The sequence below is a fragment of the Panulirus ornatus genome, chromosome 67 (assembly GCF_036320965.1).
Source record: "Panulirus ornatus isolate Po-2019 chromosome 67, ASM3632096v1, whole genome shotgun sequence".
In the NCBI taxonomy this organism is placed as follows: Eukaryota; Metazoa; Arthropoda; class Malacostraca; order Decapoda; family Palinuridae; genus Panulirus; species Panulirus ornatus.
The window spans coordinates 7,719,420-7,742,749 of NC_092290.1; the positions used below are offsets into that span (position 1 = coordinate 7,719,420).

Sequence of the window (23,330 nt, forward strand, 5' to 3'; positions counted from 1 at the left end):
AAAACACAATACTCGAGATTGTACATCTCAATCACTTATTAAAGTTTCTGATGCAAGTCTAAATAAAAGAGCGCCAAGTATCAGGAGACAGCAATAACAGTACATAAAATAAGCAATCATGCACAGTATTTTTCAAGCATGAATTATTAGTTTTATCACTAGATGTACGAAGATGCTACTGTTGCTCTTTACTGCTTCCATTTGCATTCGATCATAACACTACACAATATGTGAGTGTTCTAATAATTCTATGGGACATACAGCCTAAATGAAGTCCTGTAAAATGAAATCTGACCTTGTTCATCATATTTTGAGAATGTGTCAACCTCTCAGTAAAATCTTATAATTTACCTACCTTTTTCTCAATCAAAACCAATATATTTTAACCACCACTTTCATCCTCATTCCATCAATTACACAGTATAAGTTTTGACAAACCTTAGAATTCCTTTAAAAATACATTAAATATTGCTACAATTGTACAAAATAAATCCCTTTACGTTGCAGTATTTTTTCATATCTCAGGCTGAAAGGCCAAGCAGTTTACTTCTGATACAACTCCTAATACTTTCTCAGACAATATATGAAGGAAAGCAGCATTAATGACATCAATGAAAACTCCTCTAAAATACTATGAGGTATGCATCAAACAATCATCTTGCAAATATAAAAGTTTTATTACAATAAAACTTAATTATATTTCATTGCCTACAAAAAATACTGCAGAATACATCAAAGCATTCTAAGAAAAACATAGATAATCAAAATAAAAACCAAAATTATAAAAGTAACATGCAACTACAGTTTGGATCAGTTAATCAACATAACAATAATAAAACTACAACTATTATATACAAAAAATTATACATCTGTGCATGACATATGGAAAATAATATATCTGTGTATCTAACATAAATAATACTGAATTCTGTTAACAGAAGGAATGGAAGAAAGAGAGAGAAAAAGGGGAGGATAGGAGAGGTGCCATTAGGAACAGAGAAAAGGTTAATATGGCTACAGCCCTATGCCAAGTTTGAGACAAACAGATATAGGGATAGTGTAACACAAAAAAGGCTTCAAAATTACTCCAGTGCCTAGTTCTGCATGTACAGTGCATTTATAATTTGCAATGACAGTTTTAATATGTATAAATAAAATAACAATCTAATAAAGAATGATGAGCAACTTAACAGTCTGATCAATGGTAGTTGTTCCACTCACTGTTAGTTCTGGGAAGATGACCGGCCCACTCCATACCTTTCAAAAGACCAGTTCACGCTTTTTTTTCATATCCAACTGCCTCTCCTACCTTACCAAGTCAGCATCATTAAAAATTAACCTCATTTACACATTTTGGTAATAGCCAAGCAACAGAATAAGTGACACTTGTAGATCCAGCAGTGATGTGCAGGCTGTAAGTGTGTTTAAATAGTTATATGCTAGAGGCATGAAGTTGTCTTGGGATAAGACCTGGGATGATGACTATGAAAAAGAACTCAAAGTAACTGGAGTCTTGATATCACAGGTGATGGACAAGTACCAAGAGTGGCAGGGAGGGTAACAATGGAAGAAGTAGAGTGAAGACTAGAGGTCAGGTGTGCAAGAAAATGAAATGTTATGATGGAGCACAGCGCACTGAAAGAGAAGAGAGCAATGATATTGTGGTGGTGTGTTGGAATTAAAGGACTCTCTAAATTGCTGGTAGTACAAGAATGAAAGTTTTTATGTGCCCTAATGGAATCAGTCAGAACACACGAGTCCTTGTTCAATTGGGTGTAGCCTTAATCAAATGAGGTCTTGAGAGGGTTTGGTCCAACTCTAGGTGGTTACCTCTCAAACATGCAAGAGTGTAGGACACTGATATGAAGAGATTGCCAAGTGCTGACAATCGCTGTTTATTGTAATTCAACTCCAAGACAAGTGCAGATTATGGCCCAGACACATTGAAGTGAGGTCACTGACAAGCATGGGAACTAATGGGAAAGAGCCTTACAAAGCTCCACTTTTACTGAATAACAGGCCAGTGAAAAAAGAAAGTTGGGAGGATATGTTATCCAAGTCTAAATGACTTTTTGAAGAATGAAAATGCAGAGGATGGACAAGACATTATATCCAAGGGCAAGGTTGTTTACAACCACAGAAGGTACTGGGAAAAAGACTTGCAATGCTCTTTTGCAATCCCATTAGGTAAAATGTCTAATGAAAAAAAATGAGGTTATGGAAACAATTGTAGTGATGTGAAAGCATGGAAGAATCAAGACGCACTAGAGCACAGGTTTAAGAGAAGTGTTCTACCCCCTTTTGCTGAGGATAGTATAAACTCCATTATATAAAAAATAGCTTTTAAACACCTCAACCACAAGTAAGACTACTGGCATTCTGTCCAGAAACATGCATCTCTCCTTGTCATATACAACACTTGACTCGCATAGATCATTATTCGTAACCGATTTTCCTGCGGAGCACCATTCAATAGCCTTGACTTTTGGCAAATTGGCAGAAGCAACAGATGGTAGCAGTATGTAGGAACATTTAGGCTGGAGCATTAGGTAATAGTAATAATAAGGAACATTAGGTAGAAGCCCTCTACGTGGCCTGTTAAGGGTGAAGCAATAGAGGCTATGAAGTGGCACTGGAGTTCCCTAGATATGGAGAGACTACTGCCATGGACACCCATTTAAGGGAGTTCCACTTTACATTTAAAAGGCCAAGCGAGTGCTTTGACAGTTGCTGAAAGAGGAGTGGTAATTGGGAATACTGGATTCAATAAGCTGCACATGGGCAAGAGTATACATGTGAGGGACTGAGCATTAACATGCAAAAATGGCCTGTTGCAATTCACTGGCTTGCACAGAAAAGGTTGTTATATGCAAGTATGTTAAAGGGAGTGGCAGGTGGAATGCCATTTATTGGTGAAGTAATGTGTGAAAGTCTGTAATGAACAAATGAAGAAAAAACAGTCTAAAATAGAGTAGCAAGAGGAAGAGGGTTTAGAAAAGTGGCTTGTTGTGCTGCAATACCTAGAGAAATTAAAAAATGGCACACACATAAGCTAAATAAAACCAGGGCACTGAAAGGTTTAAATACTTACATAGACAAATGATGTGTATGGCATGTGAAAGATGGGATAAAGAAGTGATACTCCTGATCCTACCCACCTAGGTATCATGAGGATTAGTGATAACTGTATACTGAGCCAGCACTTCAGTGGTTGTCAAGCTGCACTCCTCCAATCCAGACAGCTGTCTTTCTTTCTGTCTCAGCCATATGTAGACTGCTGGTATTCTGTCCACAAGCATACAACCTCTCCTTGTTACACACAAAACTTTACTCATGCTACTCATTCATCAAACCCTAGATTTTCCTATGGTGAGAGCTATGCTGCAGCCCTCCCTTTCGGCAAAATGGTAGGAGCAACAGACAGCAGGCAGGAGTATCAGGCTGGAGCATCAGGTTGAAACATTAGGTAGATGTAATAGGCAAGAATGTTCAGCATTAAGAAGTAGCAGAATGGAAGATTAGACAGGAACATTAGGCACATACATTCAGTGGTAGTTGGTAGAGACATTCAGTAGGAACCTCTAGAAACAATGCACTGGCAATTCCCTGTGCCAGGGGCCTGTCAAGGGGAGGCATTCAAGGATACAAAGCAGCAATGAAGTTCACCACTTATGGAGAATTTTGCCATGTTCTCCCTACTGAAGGAGTTCTCAGAGGGAATGGGCAACAGAGATATAAATAGATTGAAGACGAGATTAGGAAGAGTGGTGGAATGAATCTGTTGCTTGCAAAAGAGAAAAGGGAAGTCAAATGGTATGTACATGGAAGTAATGTAGTAACTGGGAGGAATACAAGGAAAAGTGGCAATTTAAGAAAAGGTACAAGAGCTAAAGAATAGTGGAAATGAGAGATAAGGGTGAAAGTGGGAATACATAGAGACAACAACAAGGAGACTGTTTGAGAAAGGCAGCAGGCATAAAAGTGATGCGGCGAGTATTTTGAAAAAATTCAATACATTGAATAATAGGGTAGCATATGTGGTATGCTGGCGGTGTCGCAAGTTTTCTCATTGCACGAAGCCTTCCCCTTGTAGGTTAGGTTAGGTTAGATCAAAACAAGACCATTATGTAGCAGAAAACCTACCACTAGTTAGCACTCCAGAGATCGTTTCTGCTATAGGACTGCCACGGGTGGTGAAGACATCCACTTCCATGTAGTTTGCATGCCAACTTTCCTGTACATTCTGATCTACACCATCTAGTAGGAACTCCCGGGTTATGCTCTCTAGCGAGTGGCCATTCACCTGCAAAGTGAAATGCTTAACCAAAAGCAACCACATACTATTGATTATATTCCTTTACCACAATATGTCAGAACCACTAAACTCCATTTCCTCTACTATTACTATTATTACCACTGAACACCACTAATCTACAGATATGCCTGCTAGTTTCTCAAAAATTATGAAGGCCAACACGATAGTTTTTGGTTCCCAGTTATATGTATTAAATCATGAGCATACAGCCTTGGTTTGCTCACACACATCGACTTAAAGTGCAGGAATATACGAGTTAGCCAACTGTGCACCTGATCCATTCGATAAACAGGAAACCAAATATAGACATCCTATGTATATAACACAACATGTTTAGTAGCCAGTATAAAGCATTATTAGCCATATAAAGGACACCAGTTTCATACTGGTTTGCAATGCAAGAAGTATGCCTACTTGAATCCACATTTACAAAGTGATATCCCCTCAAATTCTCAAAAAAATTTCCAATGGTTGAATAATCTTTTTAACATCCCTTTCCAGAATCAGAACTTTGAAGTGTTTTATATCTCAAGTGGTATGATGCAACTCACTCACCTTATGTAAGGTCAGTTAATCAAAATGGGCATTATCAACAGTGAGGGATGCAGCACTTATTTTTTTTTTTTTTTTTTATACTTTGTCGCTGTCTCCCGCGTTTGCGAGGTAGCGCAAGGAAACAGACGAAAGAAATGGCCCAACCCCCCCCCCCATACACATGTACATACACACGTCCACACGCAAATATACATACCTACACAGCTTTCCATGGTTTACCCCAGACGCTTCACATGCCTTGCTTCAATCCACTGACAGCACGTCAACCCCTGTATACCACATGACTCCAATTCACTCTATTTCTTGCCCTCCTTTCACCCTCCTGCATGTTCAGGCCCCGATCACACAAAATCTTTTTCACTCCATCTTTCCACCTCCAATTTGGTCTCCCTCTTCTCCTCGTTCCCTCCACCTCCGACACATATATCCTCTTGGTCAATCTCTCCTCACTCATTCTCTCCATGTGCCCAAACCATTTCAAAACACCCTCTTCTGCTCTCTCAACCACGCTCTTTTTATTTCCACACATCTCTCTTACCCTTACGTTACTTACTCGATCAAACCACCTCACACCACACATTGTCCTCAAACATCTCATTTCCAGCACATCCATCCTTATAAATCCAGTAATAGCTTGCTGACCGGAGTGGTACAACACTGTAGGAAGGGCATCCTTCAGAAGCTGTACCTTTGTCTGCAAGTATCATCAAGTGGTTAATCAACCAAGTTACTAGATGGTAAAGCAAATGTAAAACCAGTAACCTGTCATAAAAGGGAATTCTCATGTATGATCAGTAAGGTTTTGACTTTTTTGAAGTATAACCATTATTTGATTATGAGCATTATCAGACTTGCCACTCCCTCATCCCATTTTTTGTGGAAATAACCAAGAGAACATTCATTTCAAATACCTGAAGCTCGCTTACAGCTGCAACATATTCCTCCAAGGATTGATTGGCTGAGCTCCCTTTTAAGGGGTTCCTGATGTTAACAGTCTGATCAATGGTAGTTGTTCCACTCACTGTTAGTTCTGGGAAGATGACCGGCCCACTCCATACCTTTCAAAAGACCAGTTCACGCTTTTTTCATATCCAACTGCCTCTCCTACCTTACCAAGTCAGCATCATTAAAAATTAACCTCATTTACACATTTTGGTAATAGCCAAGCAACAGAATAAGTGACACTTGTAGATCCAGCAGAGATGTGCAGGCTGTAAGTGTGTTTAAATAGTTATATGCTAGAGGCATGAAGTTGTCTTGGGATAAGACCTGGGATGATGACTGTGAAAAAGAACTCAAAGTAACTGGAGTCTTGATATCGCAGGTGATGGACAAGTACCAAGAGTGGCAGGGAGGGTAACAATGGAAGAAGTAGAGTGAAGACTAGAGGTCAGGTGTGCAAGAAAATGAAATGTTATGATGGAGCAGAGGGCACTGAAAGAGAAGAGAGCAATGATATTGTGGTGGTGTGTTGGAATTAAAGGACTCTCTAAATTGCTGGTAGTACAAGAATGAAAGTTTTTATGTGCCTTAATGGAATCAGTCAGAACACATGAGTCCTTGATCAATTGGGTGTAGCCTTAATCAAATGAGGTCTTGAGAGGGTTTGGTCCAACTCTAGGTGGTTACCTCTCAAACATGCAAGAGTGTAGGACACTGATATGAAGAGATTGCCAAGTGCTGACAATCGCTGTTTATTGTAATTCAACTCCAAGACAAGTGCAGATTATGGCCCAGACACATAGAGGTGAGGTCACTGACAAGCATGGGAACTAATGGGAAAGAGCCTTACAAAGCTCCACTTTTACTGAATAAAAGGCCAGTGAAAAAAGAAAGTTGGGAGGATATGTTATCCAAGTCTAAATGAATAACAGGCCAGTGAAAAAAGAAAGTTGGGAGGATATGTTATCCAAGTCTAAATGACTTTTTGAAGAATGAAAATGCAGAGGATAGACAAGACATTATATCCAAGGGCAAGGTTGTTTACAACCACAGAAGGTACTGGGAAAAAGACTTGCAATGCTCTTCTGCAATCCCATTAGGTAAAATGTCTAATGAAAAAAAATTAGTTTATGGAAACAATTGTAGTGATGTGAAAGCATGGCAGAATCAAGACGCACGAGAGCACAGGTTTAAGAGAAGTGTTCTACCCCCTTTTGCTGAGGATAGTATAAACTCCATTATATAAAAAATAGCTTTTAAAAACCTCAACCACAAGTAAGACTACTGGCATTCTGTCCAGAAACATGCATCTCTCCTTGTCATATACAACACTTGACTCGTATAGATCATTATTCGTAACCAATTTTCCTGCGGAGCACCATTCAATAGCCTTGACTTTTGGCAAATTGGCAGAAGCAACAGATGGTAGCAGTATGTAGGAACATTTAGGCTGGAGCATTAGGTAATAGTAATAATAAGGAACATTAGGTAGAAGCCCTCTACATGGCCTGTTAAGGGTGAAGCAATAGAGGCTATGAAGTGGCACTGGAGTTCCCTAGATATGGAGAGACTACTGCCATGGACACCCATTTAAGGGAGTTCCACTTTACATTTAAAAGGCCAAGCGAGTGCTTTGACAGTTGCTGAAAGAGGAGTGGTAATTGGGAATACTGGATTCAATAAGCTGCACATGGGCAAGAGTATACATGTGAGGGACTGAGCATTAACATGCATAATTGGCCTGTTGCAATTCACTGGCTTGCACAAAAAAGGTTGTTATATGCAAGTATGTTAAAGGGAGTGGCTGGTGGAATGCCATTTTTTGGTGAAGTAATGTGTGAAAGTCTGTAATGAACAAATGAAGAAAAAAACAGTCTAAAATAAAGTAGCAAGAGGAGGAGGGTTTAGAAATGTGGCTTGTACTGCAATACCTATAGAAATTAAAAAATGGCACACACATAAGCTAAATAAAACCAGGGCACTGAAAGGTTTAAATACTTACATAGACAAATGATGTGTATGGCATGTGAAAGATGGGATAAAGAAGTGATACTCCTGATCCTACCCACCTAGGTATCATGAGGATTAGTGATAACTGCATACTGAGCCAGCACTTCAGTGGTTGTCAAGCTGCACTCCTCCGATCCAGACAGCTGTCTTTCTTTCTGTCTCAGCCATATGTAGACTGCTGGTATTCTGTCCACAAGCATACAATCTCTCCTTGTTACACACAAAAATTTACTCATGCTACTCATTCATCAAACCCTAGATTTTCCTATGGTGAGAGCTATGCTGTAGCCCTCCCTTTCGGCAAAATGGTAGGAGCAACAGACAGCAGGCAGGAGTATCAGGCTGGAGCATTAGGTTGAAACATTAGATGTAATAGGCAAGAACGTTCAGCATTAAGAAGTGGCAGAATGGAAGATTAGACAGGAACATTAGGCACATACATTCAGTGGTAGTTGGTAGAGACATTCAGTAGGAACCTCTGGAAACAATGCACTGGCAATTCCCTGTGCCAGGGGCCTGTCAAGGGGAGGCATTCAAGGCTACAAAGCAGCAATGAAGTTCACCACTTATGGAGAATTTTGCCATGTTCTCCCTACTGAAGGAGTTCCCAGAGGGAATGGGCAACAGAGATATAAATAGATTGAAGACGAGATTAGGAAGAGTGGTGGAATGAATCTGTTGCTTGCAAAAGAGAAAAGGGAAGTCAAATGGTATGTACATGGAAGTAATGTAGTAACTGGGAGGAATACAAGAAAAAGTGGCAATTTAAGAAAAGGTACAAGAGCTAAAGAATAGTGGAAATGAGAGATAAGGGTGAAAGTGGGAATACGTAGAGACAACAACAAGGAGACTGTTTGAGAAAGGCAGCAGGTATAAAAGTGATGCAGCGAGTATTTTGAAAAAATTCAATACATTGAATAATAGGGTAGCATATGTGGTATGCTTGTGGTGTCTCAAGTTTTCTCATTGCATGAAGCCTTCCCCTTGTAGGTTAGGTTAGGTTAGATCAAAACAAGACCATTATGTAACAGAAAACCTACCACTAGTTAGCACTCCAGAGATCGTTCCTGCTATAGGACTGCCACGGGTGGTGAAGACATCCACTTCCATGTAGTTTGCATGCCAACTTTCCTGTACATTCTGATCTACACCATCTAGTAGGAACTCCCGGGTTATGCTCTCTAGCGAGTGGCCATTCACCTGCAAAGTGAAATGCTTAACCAAAAGCAACCACATACTATTGATTATATTCCTTTACCACAATATGTCAGAACCACTAAACTCCATTTCCTCTACTATTACTATTATTACCACTGAACACCACTAATCTACAGATATGCCTGCTAGTTTCTCAAAAATTATGAAGGCCAACACGACAGTTTTTGGTTCCCAGTTATATGTATTAAATCATGAGCATACAGCCTTGGTTTGCTCACATACATCGACTTAAAGTGCAGGAATATACGAGTTAGCCAACTGTGCACCTGATCCATTCGATAAACAGGAAACCAAATATAGACATCCTATGTATATAACACAACATGTTTAGTAGCCAGTATAAAGCATTATTAGCCATATAAAGGACACCAGTTTCATACTGGTTTGCAATGCAAGAAGTATGCCTACTTGAATCCACATTTACAAAGTGATATCTCCTCAAATTGTCGAAAAAATTACCATTGGTTTAATAATCTTTTTAACATCCCTTTCCAGAATCAGAACTTTGAAGTGTTTTATATCTCAAGTGGTATGATGCAACTCACTCACCTTATGTAAAGTCAGTTAATCAAAATGGGCATCATCAACAGTGAGGGATGCAGCACTTATAAATCCAGTGATAGCTTGCTGACCGGAGTGGTACAACACTGTAGGAAGGGCATCCTTCTGAAGCTGTACCTCTGTCTGCAAGTATCACCAAGTGGTTAATCAACCAAGTTACTTGATGGTAAAGCAAATGTAAAACCAGTATCCTGTCATAAAAGGGAATTCTCATGTACGATCAGTAAGGTTTTGACTTTTTTGAAATGTAACCATTATTTTATTATGAGCATTATCAGACTTGCCACTCCCTCATCCCATTTTTTGTGATAACCAAGAGAACATTCATTTCAAATACTTGAAGCTCGCTTACAGCTGCAACATATTCCTCCAAGGATTGATTGGCTGAGCTCCCTTTTAAGGGATTCCTGATGTTAACAGTCTGATCAATGGTAGTTGTTCCACTCACTGTTAGTTCTGGGAAGATGACCGGCCCACTCCATACCTTTCAAAAGACCAGTTCACGCTTTTTTCATATCCAACTGCCTCTCCTACCTTACCAAGTCAGCATCATTAAAAATTAACCTCATTTACACATTTTGGTAATAGCCAAGCAACAGAATAAGTGACACTTGTAGATGCAGCAGTGATGTGAAGGCTGTAAGTGTGTTTAAATAGTTATATGCTAGAGGCATGAAGTTGTCTTGGGATAAGACCTGGGATGATGACTGTGAAAAAGAACTCAAAGTAACTGGAGTCTTGATATCGCAGGTGATGGACAAGTACCGAGAGTGGCAGGGAGGGTAACAATGGAAGAAGTAGAGTGAAGACTAGAGGTCAGGTGTGCAAGAAAATGAAATGTTATGATGGAGCAGAGGGCACTGAAAGAGAAGAGAGCAATGATATTGTGGTGGTGTGTTGGAATTAAAGGACTCTCTAAATTGCTGGTAGTACAAGAATGAAAGTTTTTATGTGCCCTAATGGAATCAGTCAGAACACACGAGTCCTTGTTCAATTGGGTGTAGCCTTAATCAAATGAGGTCTTGAGATGGTTTGGTCCAGCTCTAGGTGGTTACCTCTCAAACATGCAAGAGTGTAGAACACTGATATGAAGAGATTGCCAAATGCTGACAATCGCTGTTTATTGTAATTCAACTCCAAGACAAGTGCAGATTATGGCCCAGACACATAGAGGTGAGGTCACTGACAAGCATGGGAACTAATGGGAAAGAGCCTTACAAAGCTCCACTTTTACTGAATAACAGGCCAGTGAAAAAAGAAAGTTGGGAGGATATGTTATCCAAGTCTAAATGAATAACAGGCCAGTGAAAAAAGAAAGTTGGGAGGATATGTTATCCAAGTCTAAATGAATAACAGGCCAGTGAAAAATGAAAGTTGGGAGGATATGTTATCCAAGTCTAAATGACTATTTGAAGAATGAAAATGCAGAGGATGGACAAGACATTATATCCAAGGGCAAGGTTGTTTACAACCACAGAAGGTACTGGGAAAAAGACTTGCAATGCTCTTTTGCAATCCCATTAGGTAAAATGTCTAATGAAAAAAAATTAGTTTATGGAAACAATTGGAGTGATGTGAAAGCATGGAAGAATCAAGACGCACTAGAACACAGGTTTAAGAGAAGTGTTCTACCCCCTTTTGCTGAGGATTGTATAAACTCCATTATATAAAAAATAGCTTTTAAAAACCTCAACCACAAGTACACTACTGGCATTCTGTCCAGAAACATGCATCTCTCCTTGTCATACACAACACTTGACTCGCATAGATCATTATTCGTAACCGATTTTCCTGCGGAGCACCATTCAATAGCCTTGACTTTTGGCAAATTGGCAGAAGCAACAGATGGTAGCAGTATGTAGGAACATTTAGGCTGGAGCATTAGGTAACAGTAATAATAAGGAACATTAGGTAGAAGCCCTCTACGTGGCCTGTTAAGGGTGAAGCAATAGAGGCTATGAAGTGGCACTGGAGTTCCCTAGATATGGAGACTACTGCCATGGACACCCATTTAAGGGAGTTCCACTTTACGTTTAAAAAGCCAAGCGAGTGCTTTGACAGTTGCTGAAAGAGGAGTGGTAATTGGGAATACTGGATTCAATAAGCTGCACATGGGCAAGAGTATACATGTGAGGGACTGAGCATTAACATGCATAATTGGCCTGTTGCAATTCACTGGCTTGCACAGAAAAGGTTGTTATATGCAAGTATGTTAAAGGGAGTGGAAGGTGGAATGCCATTTTTTGGTGAAGTAATGTGTGAAAGTCTGTAATGAACAAATGAAGAAAAAACAGTCTAAAATAAAGTAGCACGAGGAAGAGGGTTTAGAAAAGTGGCTTGTTGTGCTGCAATACCTAGAGAAATTAAAAAATGGCACACACATAAGCTAAATAAAGCCAGGGCACTGAAAGGTTTAAATACTTACATAGACAAATGATGTGTATGGCATGTGAAAGATGGGATAAAGAAGTGATACTCCTGATCCTACCCACCTAGGTATCATGAGGATTAGTGATAACTGCATACTGAGCCAGCACTTCAGTGGTTGTCAAGCTGCACTCCTCCGATCCAGACAGCCGTCTTTCTTTCTGTCTCAGCCATATGTAGACTGCTGGTATTCTGTCCACAAGCATACAATCTCTCCTTGTTACACACAAAACTTTACTCATGCTACTCATTCATCAAACCCTAGATTTTCCTATGGTGAGAGCTATGCTGTAGCCCTCCCTTTCGGCAAAATGGTAGAAGCAACAGACAGCAGGCAGGAGTATCAGGCTGGAGCATCAGGTTGAAACATTAGGTAGATGTAATAGGCAAGAACGTTAAGCATTACGAAGTCGCAGAATGGAAGATTAGACAGGAACATTAGGCACATACATTCAGTGGTAGTTGGTAGAGACATTCAGTAGGAACCTCTGGAAACAATGCACTGGTAATTCCCTGTGCCAGGGGCCTGTCAAGGGGAGGCATTCAAGGCTACAAAGTAGCAATGAAGTTCACCACTTATGGAGAATTTTGCCATGTTCTCCCTACTGAAGGAGTTCCCAGAGGGAATGGGCAACAGAGATACAAATAGATTGAAGACGAGATTAGGAAGAGTGGTGGAATGAATCTGTTGCTTACAAAAGAGAAAAGGGAAGTCAAATGGTATGTACATGGAAGTAATGTAGTTACTGGGAGGAATACAAGAAAAAGTGGCAATTTAAGAAAAGGTACAAGAGCTAAAGAATAGTGGAAATGAGAGATAAGGGTGAAAGTGGGAATACATAGAGACAACAACAAGGAGACTGTTTGAGAAAGGCAGCAGGCATAAAAGTGATGCAGAGAGTATTTTGAAAAAATTCAATACATTGAATAATAGGGTAGCATATGTGGTATGCTTGTGGTGTCTCAAGTTTTCTCATTGCACTAACCTTTCCCCTTGTCAGTATCATCAAAAGTACTTGCAGGAATATAAACAGGTAGTCTTGCCTACTTAGGCTAGGCTAGGCTAGGCTAGGCTAGTTTGTTAAGTTAGGTTAGGTGTCATTGAGTAAATACTCCAGGTGCAAATGTAGGTTGGGCCACAAAGTTCATTTCTCTGAAAATTAGCTAGTCCAGTTAGGTCACCTGGCATGACCTGCCACAAAGTCAAGTAGCTGTCAGTAGGGTAACTGAAGAGACACTGGGTCACTACACTTTCTTGGTCCTTCCATTAATAAATTGTGGTGTAAATCATCTTTACATACCCAGCTAAAGCATCTTTCCATTTAAATTACAGCAGGAATAGGCAACTTATACATATATGGCTATGGTCCCCACAAGGAAAGATGTTCTATAAAGATTAGTATAATTAGGAATTTTTCCCAGTTCTTATTACGTTTCCCCATGAAGAAAAGAGACCTCTATTTACCAAAAAAGCACGCCTTTGAATTCAAATGAGGATGGGAAGAATCAAAACTCACTAGTATGGCTTGGTCTTACATTAGTCAAATGAAAATGGAAAAGTACAGCAAATTTAGTATGCAATGCAGAGCAGCAGCTCTTCAATCAAATACAAATGCACCTGTCCTAAATATAATTTACCAGGAATACTCAACAAACTTATACCTCTGTAATTTGAGCACTCACTCTTATCCCCTTTGCCTTTGTACAATGGCACTATGCAAGCATTCCGCCAATCCTCAGGCACCTCACCATGAATCATACATACATTAAATAACCTTACCAACTAGTCACCCCCTTTTTTAATAAATTCCACCGCAATACCATCCAAACCTGCTGCCTTGTCGGCTTTCATCTTCCGTAAAGCTTTTACTACCTCTTCTATATTTACCAAATCATTTTCCCTAACCCTCTCACTTTGCACACCACCTCGACCAAAACACCCTATATCTGCCACTCTATCATCAAACACATTCAACAAACCTTCAAAATACTCACTCCATCTCCTTCTCACATCACCACTACTTGTTATCACCTCCCCATTAGCCCCCTTCACTGAAGTTCCCATTTGCTCCCTTGTCTAACGGACTTTATTTACCTCCTTCCAAAACATCTTTTTATTCACCCTGAAATTTAATGATACTCTCTCACCCCAACTCTCATTTGCCCTCTTTTTCACCTCTTGCACCTTTCTCTTGACCTCCTGCCTCTTTCTTTTATACCTCTCCAACTCATTTGCATTTTTTCCCTGCAAAAATCGTCCAAATGCCTCTCTCTTCTCTTTCACTAATAATCTTACTTCTTCATCCCACCACTCACTACCTTCTCTAATCAACCCACCTCCCACGCTTCTCATGCCACGAGCATCTTTTGCGCAAGCCATCACTGCTTCCCTAAATACATCCCATTCCTTACTCACTCCCCTTACCTCCTTTGTTCTCACCTTTTTCCATTCTGTACTCAGTCTCTCCTGGTACTTCCTCACACAAGTCTCCTTCCCAAGCTCACTTACTCTCACCACTCTCTTCACCCCAACATTCTCTCTTCTTTTCTGAAAACCCCCACAAATCTTCACCTTCGCCTCCACAAGATAATGATCAGACATCCCTCCAGTTGCACCTCTCAGCACATTAACATCCAAAAGTCTCTCTTTCGTGTGTCTATCAATTAACACATAATCCAATAACGCTCTCTGGCCATCTCTCCTACTTACATATGTATACTTATGTATATCTCACTTTTTAAACCAGGTATTCCCAATCACCAGTCCTTTTTCAGCATATAAATCTACAAGCTCTTCACCATTTCCATTTACAACACTGAACACTCTATGTATACCAATTATTCCCTCAACTGCCACATTACTCACCTTTGCATTCAAATCACCCATCACTATAACCCGGTCTTGTGCATCAAAATCACTAACACACTCATTCAGCTGCTCCCAAAACACTTGCCTCTCATGATCTTTCTTCTCATACCCAGGTGCATATGCACCAATAATCACCCATCTCTCTCCATCAACTTTCAGTTTTACCCATATCAATCTAGAATTTACTTTCTTACACTCTATCACATACTCCCACAACTGCTGATTCAAATACAGAGCAGATCTTTAAACTACTCTAGGAATGCCTTCCTATACTTCCGTTTCCTAAAAGTATACTAGTGTTTTAGGCATTTCTTTACAGTATTCATATTCTGCTCTAAAGATGCCTTACCATAAACAAGTTTTCTTGCAATTAATCCTGAATGTGAATCCTATCCATCTTGTTCATCTTATATGAACATTGTCAGCAAGTCAGTTCTGCTATACACATTAACCTAAACCCATGTCTAGTAAACATATAGGAGACTAATGTTTGCCAACCACACAACTACATCTTATAAACCACCACGTTAAGCTGCAATATACAATCTAGACCTTTGTTCCATATTCTGCTTCTACCATACAAACCATTCATCCCACAATCCTGTTATTGCTGTACACCATCACACACACAATACTAGTTTAATAGTAATCTTGCAAACACACATCTGACACCTTTAAGTTATGAAAACCAGACTTAAACACTCCTAATACACTACTCATAAGATATACATCTACCATCCTGTCATTCTATAAACAAAAGACCCACATACCAGATAATCTGTAGTTGCCATACTTCTTAACAACACTTCTGTCCAGCTCCAAGATGTTGATACCATTAATTGAAGACACATCCATATTGCCCCTCACACGAAGTCCAATATCATAGTTTCCCACTAATGTTTGCCGAGATATGTTATCTGTATATACTACCTGGCTTGCTAGTTGCCTTGCATCCACCTGCAAATATAACAACCAATAACATGTGAAATATTCAAAAACTGCCAGCAAAATGAAAAGTAGTGCCCAGTTTTTAGTACGATAATTTTCATTTCAGAAAGCTTTTCCTTCACAGAGTTTTTTATGTGTGTATGATACTACACTAACCTTACTCTCTCTTTTATAAACAAACTTTCCCTTAAAATCATGTAAATTTCTGCAGTAAACAACTAATACAAGATAGCATCCCCTAAACCAAACAATCTATCTTTACTATGTTGTTTGAGCAAAATATGGATTTAATTACAACACTGATCAAAAAATGCTATGCATTTATTGATCAATAGTCATTTTGCTTGTCAACAGTCTGCAGTGTTCATCTTTTTTTTCAGACTATCAATCTATGATCCAAGGTCCCAATTTAAAGACAAAACACAGAAAATATATATTTCTATGACACAGCAACTACATGGAACTATTTGCTCTTAGGGAAAGAATGGGCAATATTTCAGATTTCGAGTACAAAAAAGAAAAAGTTTTCAGGACCATTCACACAAGAGAACTGCTCACCTAGCATCAGATGCATACTTAAGACAAGTTTACTCACATTGTTAACTTTTTCAACAAACAAGTCTCCATTAATCTTCAAGCTTGTGAAGGTTTTCTTGTCCTGGAAGGTTACACTGGCCCCTTTGGTTACTATAGTATCAGTGTCTATACCATTAATTTCGATCGAATTATTGTTCCCAAGTGTGTGGATGATCTCCTTAGCCACCAGTGTCTTGTATTTGTGGTGTCCCACAACCTGCTGATCCCTCACACTCTGCCGCATGTACTCTGTTGATGCAGAGAAGCAACATATAGTTTTATATTTTCCAAATTTCGCAAATGGGAAACTATATGGTCAAACTGAAGAATTAGCTTAAGATGACTCAAGATAGCTATTCATACAGAATTATGATAGCACAGTGACAGTACTGTAACTAATGAGGTTTGGAGGTGCTGCTAATGTGGTACGGGCTCGAAGAAAGTTGGGAAAGGTTTTAAATTTCAATGCCTCAAGGGGATACTCTCGAGTTTTCTGGAGTATCCAAGTCTTACCCAGTCTTTTTGTGGTTACCTTGTTAAAACACCCTTAGGAATGGAACATTATGGGTGTCATTGCCTAACTTTATCAGGGAAATAGTAAGTTATTTAATACAAACACTTGAGGCGAGGTGGGATTTTAGTCTTTTGAACAATTTGAGAGCTCTGCTGTCTTGAGGAGACACTGCCCTGTAGTTGCTCTTGGCCATTGGCCTGTCAAAGGTGAGGCATAAAAAGCCGAGGAGTAAAAGGGACAAGTGACTGAGGGTGATGGCTCAATGTAAATGGGTTGACAATCGAGTTTAGGAGGGAACTTGGGGAGAATTTTGAAAGTTATAGTTTGGACGTTCTAGAGATTAGGGAAGCCCATATCCTTGGCAGGGTGTATGGAGAGAAAATGCAAGTTATGGGAGGATGAGGAAAGAGCTGAGGTATGGCCATGAATGAATGAAAATTATTGGTGTAAAGGATAAGAATTTGCAAATGTGCAATCACAGAGTATGGGGTGTCACCAGAGGGAAAGGGTGTCAGTGACATAGATAGATAGTCATGGCATATTTTCACAACTTCCTTAACCAACCAATCTTTCTCCATGAAATGTAACAAGTACAAAAAATACAATTTATTTCAAAAGGAAAGAAATACCTTAAGACACACTGTACTGCAATGTTACATGCAGTTCTACTTATGCCTACTTTTAACAGTACCCTGTGTACAATTAACTAATAATCCTTTATCTTTAAATTACTGTTCACATCTAAATTCTAAGCAAAGCCCATTAAAATCATTTTTGAAAAGGTACCGTTTAGGAGGACAAGCTAGGAGAAATGAATGTGCAAGGACAGTGTAATGGCAACTTCCCTGTTGTCTTTCCTAAGCAGTCTTGTTAGTAATCAAGAACTATTCTGTAAATACATAATGCCTGCATTATTTTCACAGCCCTAACTCCTTTTCTTTAAAAAAAAAAAAAAAAAGGGAGAGAAGGCCAAGAGTGTCATCATGTGTGTACAACTATAACCAATAAAGCTTCTAGCACTGACCCTATTCTGCCACCTTGCCTAGGCAACTCGCCCCCATCCCAAGCTCGCCTTCATTTAACATTGATATCACTTTTATGTTTAGAAAATATTAGGAAATAGTGGAACTTTCCTCCAGAAAAATTAGGAGGTTCCTTATCCCATTCCTATGCCCAACTAGATCAAAACAAGACCATTATGTAGCAGAAAACCTACCACTAGTCAGCACTCCAGAGATCGTTCCTGCTATGGGACTGCCACGGGTGGTGAAGACATCCACTTCCATGGAGTTTGCACGCCAACTTTCCTGTACATTCTGATCTACACCATCTAGTAGGAACTCCCGGGTTATGCAGTCTAGCGAGTGGCCATTCACCTGCAAAGTGAAATGCTTAACCAAAAGCAACCACGTACTATTGATTATATTCCTTGACCACAATTCAGACTGTCTGCCTTTATTCATTCCCATCGCCACCTCGCCACACATGGAATACCATCCCCCTCCCCCCTCATGTGTGCGGGGTAGCTCTAGGAAAAGACAACAAAGGCCTCATTCGTTCACACTCAGTCTCTAGCTGTCATGCAATAATGCCCGAAACCACAGCTCCCTTTCCACATCCAGGCCCCACACAGGGGATTAAGAATACTTCCCACGTATTCCCTGCGTGTCGTAGAAGGCGACTAAAAGGGGAGGGAGCGGGGGGCTGGAAATCCTCCCCTCTCATTTTTTTTTTAATTTTCCAAAAGAAGGAACAGAGGGGGCCAGGTGAGGATATTCCAAAAAAGGCCCAGTCCTCTGTTCTTAACGCTACCTCGCTAACGCGGGAACTTCAGTGAAGGGCGTAAATGGGGAGGTGATAACAAGTAGCGGTGATGTGAGAAGGAGATGGAATGAGTATTTTGAAGGTTTGTTGAATGTGTCTGATGACAGAGTGGCAGATATAGGGTGTTTTGGTCGAGGTGGTGTGCAAAGTGAGAGGGTTAGGGAAAATGATTTGGTAAACAGAGAAGAGGTAGTAAAAGCTTTGCGGAAGATGAAAGCCGGCAAGGCAGCAGGTTTGGATGGTATTGCAGTGGAATTTATTAAGAAAGGGGGTGACTGTATTGTTGACTGGTTGGTAAGGTTATTTAATGTATGTATGACTCATGGTGAGGTGCCTGAGGATTGGCGGAATGCGTGCATAGTGCCATTGTACAAAGGCAAAGGGGATAAGAGTGAGTGCTCAAATTACAGAGGTATAAGTTTGTTGAGTATTCCTGGTAAATTATATGGGAGGGTATTGATTGAGAGGGTGAAGGCATGTACAGAGCATCAGATTGGGGAAGAGCAGTGTGGTTTCAGAAGTGGTAGAGGATGTGTGGATCAGGTGTTTGCTTTGAAGAATGTATGTGAGAAATACTTAGAAAAGCAAATGGATTTGTATGTAGCATTTATGGATCTGGAGAAGGCATATGATAGAGTTGATAGAGATGCTCTGTGGAAGGTATTAAGAATATATGGTGTGGGAGGCAAGTTGTTAGAAGCAGTGAAAAGTTTTTATCGAGGATGTAAGGCATGTGTACGTGTAGGAAGAGAGGAAAGTGATTGGTTCTCAGTGAATGTAGGTTTGCGGCAGGGGTGTGTGATGTCTCCATGGTTGTTTAATTTGTTTATGGATGGGGTTGTAAGGGAGGTAAATGCAAGAGTCCTGGAAAGAGGGGCAAGTATGAAGTCTGTTGGGGATGAGAGAGCTTGGGAAGTGAGTCAGTTGTTGTTCGCTGATGATACAGCGCTGGTGGCTGATTCATGTGAGAAACTGCAGAAGCTGGTGACTGAGTTTGGTAAAGTGTGTGGAAGAAGAAAGTTGAGAGTAAATGTGAATAAGAGCAAGGTTATTAGGTACAGTAGGGGTGAGGGTCAAGTCAATTGGGAGGTGAGTTTGAATGGAGAAAAACTGGAGGAAGTGAAGTGTTTTAGATATCTGGGAGTGGATCTGTCAGCGGATGGAACCATGGAAGCGGAAGTGGATCATAGGGTGGGGGAGGGGGCGAAAATTTTGGGAGCCTTGAAAAATGTGTGGAAGTCGAGAACACTATCTCGGAAAGCAAAAATGGGTATGTTTGAGGGAATAGTGGTTCCAACAATGTTGTATGGTTGCGAGGCGTGGACTATGGATAGAGATGTGCGCAGGAGGATGGATGTGCTGGAAATGAGATGTTTGAGGACAATGTGTGGTGTGAGGTGGTTTGATCGAGTAAGTAACGTAAGGGTAAGAGAGATGTGTGGAAATAAAAAGAGCGTGGTTGAGAGAGCAGAAGAGGGTGTTTTGAAATGGTTTGGGCACATGGAGAGAATGAGTGAGGAGAGATTGACCAAGAGGATATATGTGTCGGAGGTGGAGGGAACGAGGAGAAGAGGGAGACCAAATTGGAGGTGGAAAGATGGAGTGAAAAAGATTTTGTGTGATCGGGGCCTGAACATGCAGGAGGGTGAAAGGAGGGCAAGAAATAGAGTGAATTGGAGTCATGTGGTATACAGGGGTTGACGTGCTGTCAGTGGATTGAAGCAAGGCATGTGAAGCGTCTGGGGTAAACCATGGAAAGCTGTGTAGGTATGTATATTTGCGTGTGTGGACGTGTGTATGTACATGTGTATGGGGGGGGGGGGTTGGGCCATTTCTTTCGTCTGTTTCCTTGCGCTACCTCGCAAACGCGGGGAGACAGCGACAAAGTATAAAAAAAAAAAAAAAAAAAAAAAATATATATATATATATATATATATATATATATATATATATATATATATATTTTCCCTGGGGATAGGGGAGAAAGAATACTTCCCACGTATTCCCTGCGTGTCGTAGAAGGCGACTAAAAGGGGAGGGAGTTTGAAAAAAAAAAAAAAAAAAAAATATATATATATATTTTCTATATTTAACATACTTTGATGCTGTCTCCTGCGTTATCGAGGTGGCACAAGGAAACAGATGGGGGAATGGCACAACCCACCCACATACACATATATATATACATACATGCCCACACACACATATACACACCCACACACACGCATGTACATACCTATACATACAGACACATACATATATACACATGTAAATATTCATACATGCTGCCTTCATCCTTTCCTGCCGCCACCCCACCACACATGAAATGACAATTCAAACTCAGTCTCTAGCTGTCATGTGTAATGCATCAGAACCACAGCTCCCTTTCCACATCCAGGCCCCACAGGACTTTTCATGGTTTGCCCCTGATGCTTCACAGCATGTCGACCCCAGTATGCCACATCATTCCAATTCACTCTATTCCTTGCACGCCTTTCGCCCTCTTGTGTGTTCGGGCCCTGATTGCTCTGAATCTTTTTCACTCCATCCTTCCACCTCCAATTTGGTCTCCCACTTCCCGTTCCCTCCACCTCTGACACATATATTCTCGTTGTCAATCTTTCCTCACTTATTCTCTCCATGTGACCAAACCATTTCAATACACCCTTTTGCTCTCTTAACCACACTCTTTTTATTACCACACACACATGGGGAAGATGAAACTTATCTTGTTTAATTTTCCCTGTGGACTCACAGGAATATGTTGATCATGCGCAAAATTGTGATCCTCTCCCATATATATATATGGGAACAGCTATCCCTGGGGATAGGGGAGAAAGAATACTTCCCACGTATTCCCTGCGTGTCGTAGAAGGCGACTAAAAGGGAAGGGAGCGGGGGGGATGGAAATCCTCCCCTCTTGTTTTTTTTGTTTTTCTCAAAGAAGGAACAGAGAAGGGGGCCAGATGAGGATATTCCCTCAAAGGCCCAGTCCTCTGTTCTTAACGCTACCTCGCTAACGTGGGAAATGGCGAATAGTAAGAAAGAACATTCAAAATATAACAGCAATAAACCTTGCAAAAAAACATAATACATTTGAAAACAGTAATACACGATAATATAACACCAATAAACATCATATTAATTTTATTCAATTAATACACATCAGCAAATAATAAAATCATCTACAATAGCATACAATAAATGCAAATATTTCACTATATACAGCAATTACAATATACCTTATAATATGAAAGTTACACTTATGCTAATATACAAGTAAGACACATACTAACATACTACTTATAATCATATCAAACAAATACACTTAATATTCGCTACAAATGCAACTGTAATTCAAGAAATAATACAGCTGAAATACAACAAATACACCTAATAGAATATACACACAATATACATATAAAAATAACACACCTCTCAATATCATGCAAAAATTTTAATTTATTTATATCTATTTATTTTGCTTTGTCGCTGTCTCCCGCGTTTGCGAGGTAGCGCAACGAAAGACAAAAGAAATGGCCCAACCCACCCCCATACACAATGTATACACACACACGTCCACACACGCAAATATACATACATAAACATCTCAATGTACACATATATATACATACACAGACACATACATATATACCCATGCACACAATTCACACTGTCTGCCACCATTCACTCCCATCGCCACCTCGCCACACATGGAATACCTTCCCCCTCCCCCCTCATGTGTGCGAGGTAGCACTAGGAAAAGACAACAAAGGCCCCATTCGTTCCCACTCAGTCTCTAGCTGCCACGCAATAATGCCCGAAACCACAGCTCCCTTTCCACATCCAGGCCCCACACAACTTTCCATGGTTTACCCCAGACGCTTCACATGCCCTGATTCAATCCACTGACAGCACGTCAACCCCGGTATACCACATCGATCCAATTCACTCTATTCCTTGCCCTCCTTTCACCCTTCTGCATGTTCAGGCCCCGATCACACAAAATCTTTTTCACTCCATCTTTCCACCTCCAATTTGGTCTCCCACTTCTCGTTCCCTCCACCTCCGACACATATATCCTCTTGGTCAATCTTTCCTCACTCATTCTCTCCATGTGCCCAAACCATTTCAAAACACCCTCTTCTGCTCTCTCAACCACACTCTTTTTATTTCCACACATCTCTCTTACCCTTACATTACTTACTCGATCAAACCACCTCACACCACACATTGTCCTCAAACATCTCATTTCCAGCACATCCACCCTCCTGCGCACAACTCTATCCACAGCCCATGCCTCGCAACCATACAACATTGTTGGAACCACTATTCCTTCAAACATACCCATTTTTGCTTTCCGAGATAATGTTCTCGACTTCCACACGTTCTTCAAGGCTCCCAGGATTTTTGCCCCCTCCCCCACCCTATGATTCACTTCCGCTTCCATGGTTCCATCCGCTGCCAGATCCACTCCCAGAGATCTAAAACACTTTACTTCCTCCAGTTTTTTCTCCATTCAAACTTACTACCTCCCAATTGACTTGACCCTCACCCTACTGTACCTAATA

The 23,330-nt window shown here is 40.4% G+C and overlaps 1 protein-coding gene across 1 annotated transcript in view; it reads right to left on the reverse strand.

Moving 5' to 3' along the window:
• The window catches only part of Atf3 (Activating transcription factor 3), a 90,797-nt gene extending 72,501 nt beyond the window's left edge, over positions 1 to 18,296 (reverse strand). The window contains exons 1-6 of the mRNA XM_071659221.1: positions 18,152 to 18,296; positions 16,441 to 16,670; positions 15,668 to 15,854; positions 9,590 to 9,724; positions 8,863 to 9,022; positions 4,144 to 4,303 (exon numbers count right to left, since the gene is read on the reverse strand). Coding sequence (XP_071515322.1) covers positions 4,144 to 4,213 — 70 coding nt within the window. The 5' untranslated portion in view covers positions 4,214 to 4,303; positions 8,863 to 9,022; positions 9,590 to 9,724; ... (1 more) ...; positions 16,441 to 16,670; positions 18,152 to 18,296. The remainder of the gene's footprint in view (positions 1 to 4,143; positions 4,304 to 8,862; positions 9,023 to 9,589; positions 9,725 to 15,667; positions 15,855 to 16,440; positions 16,671 to 18,151) is intronic.
• Positions 18,297 to 23,330: the final 5,034 nt, after the last annotated feature.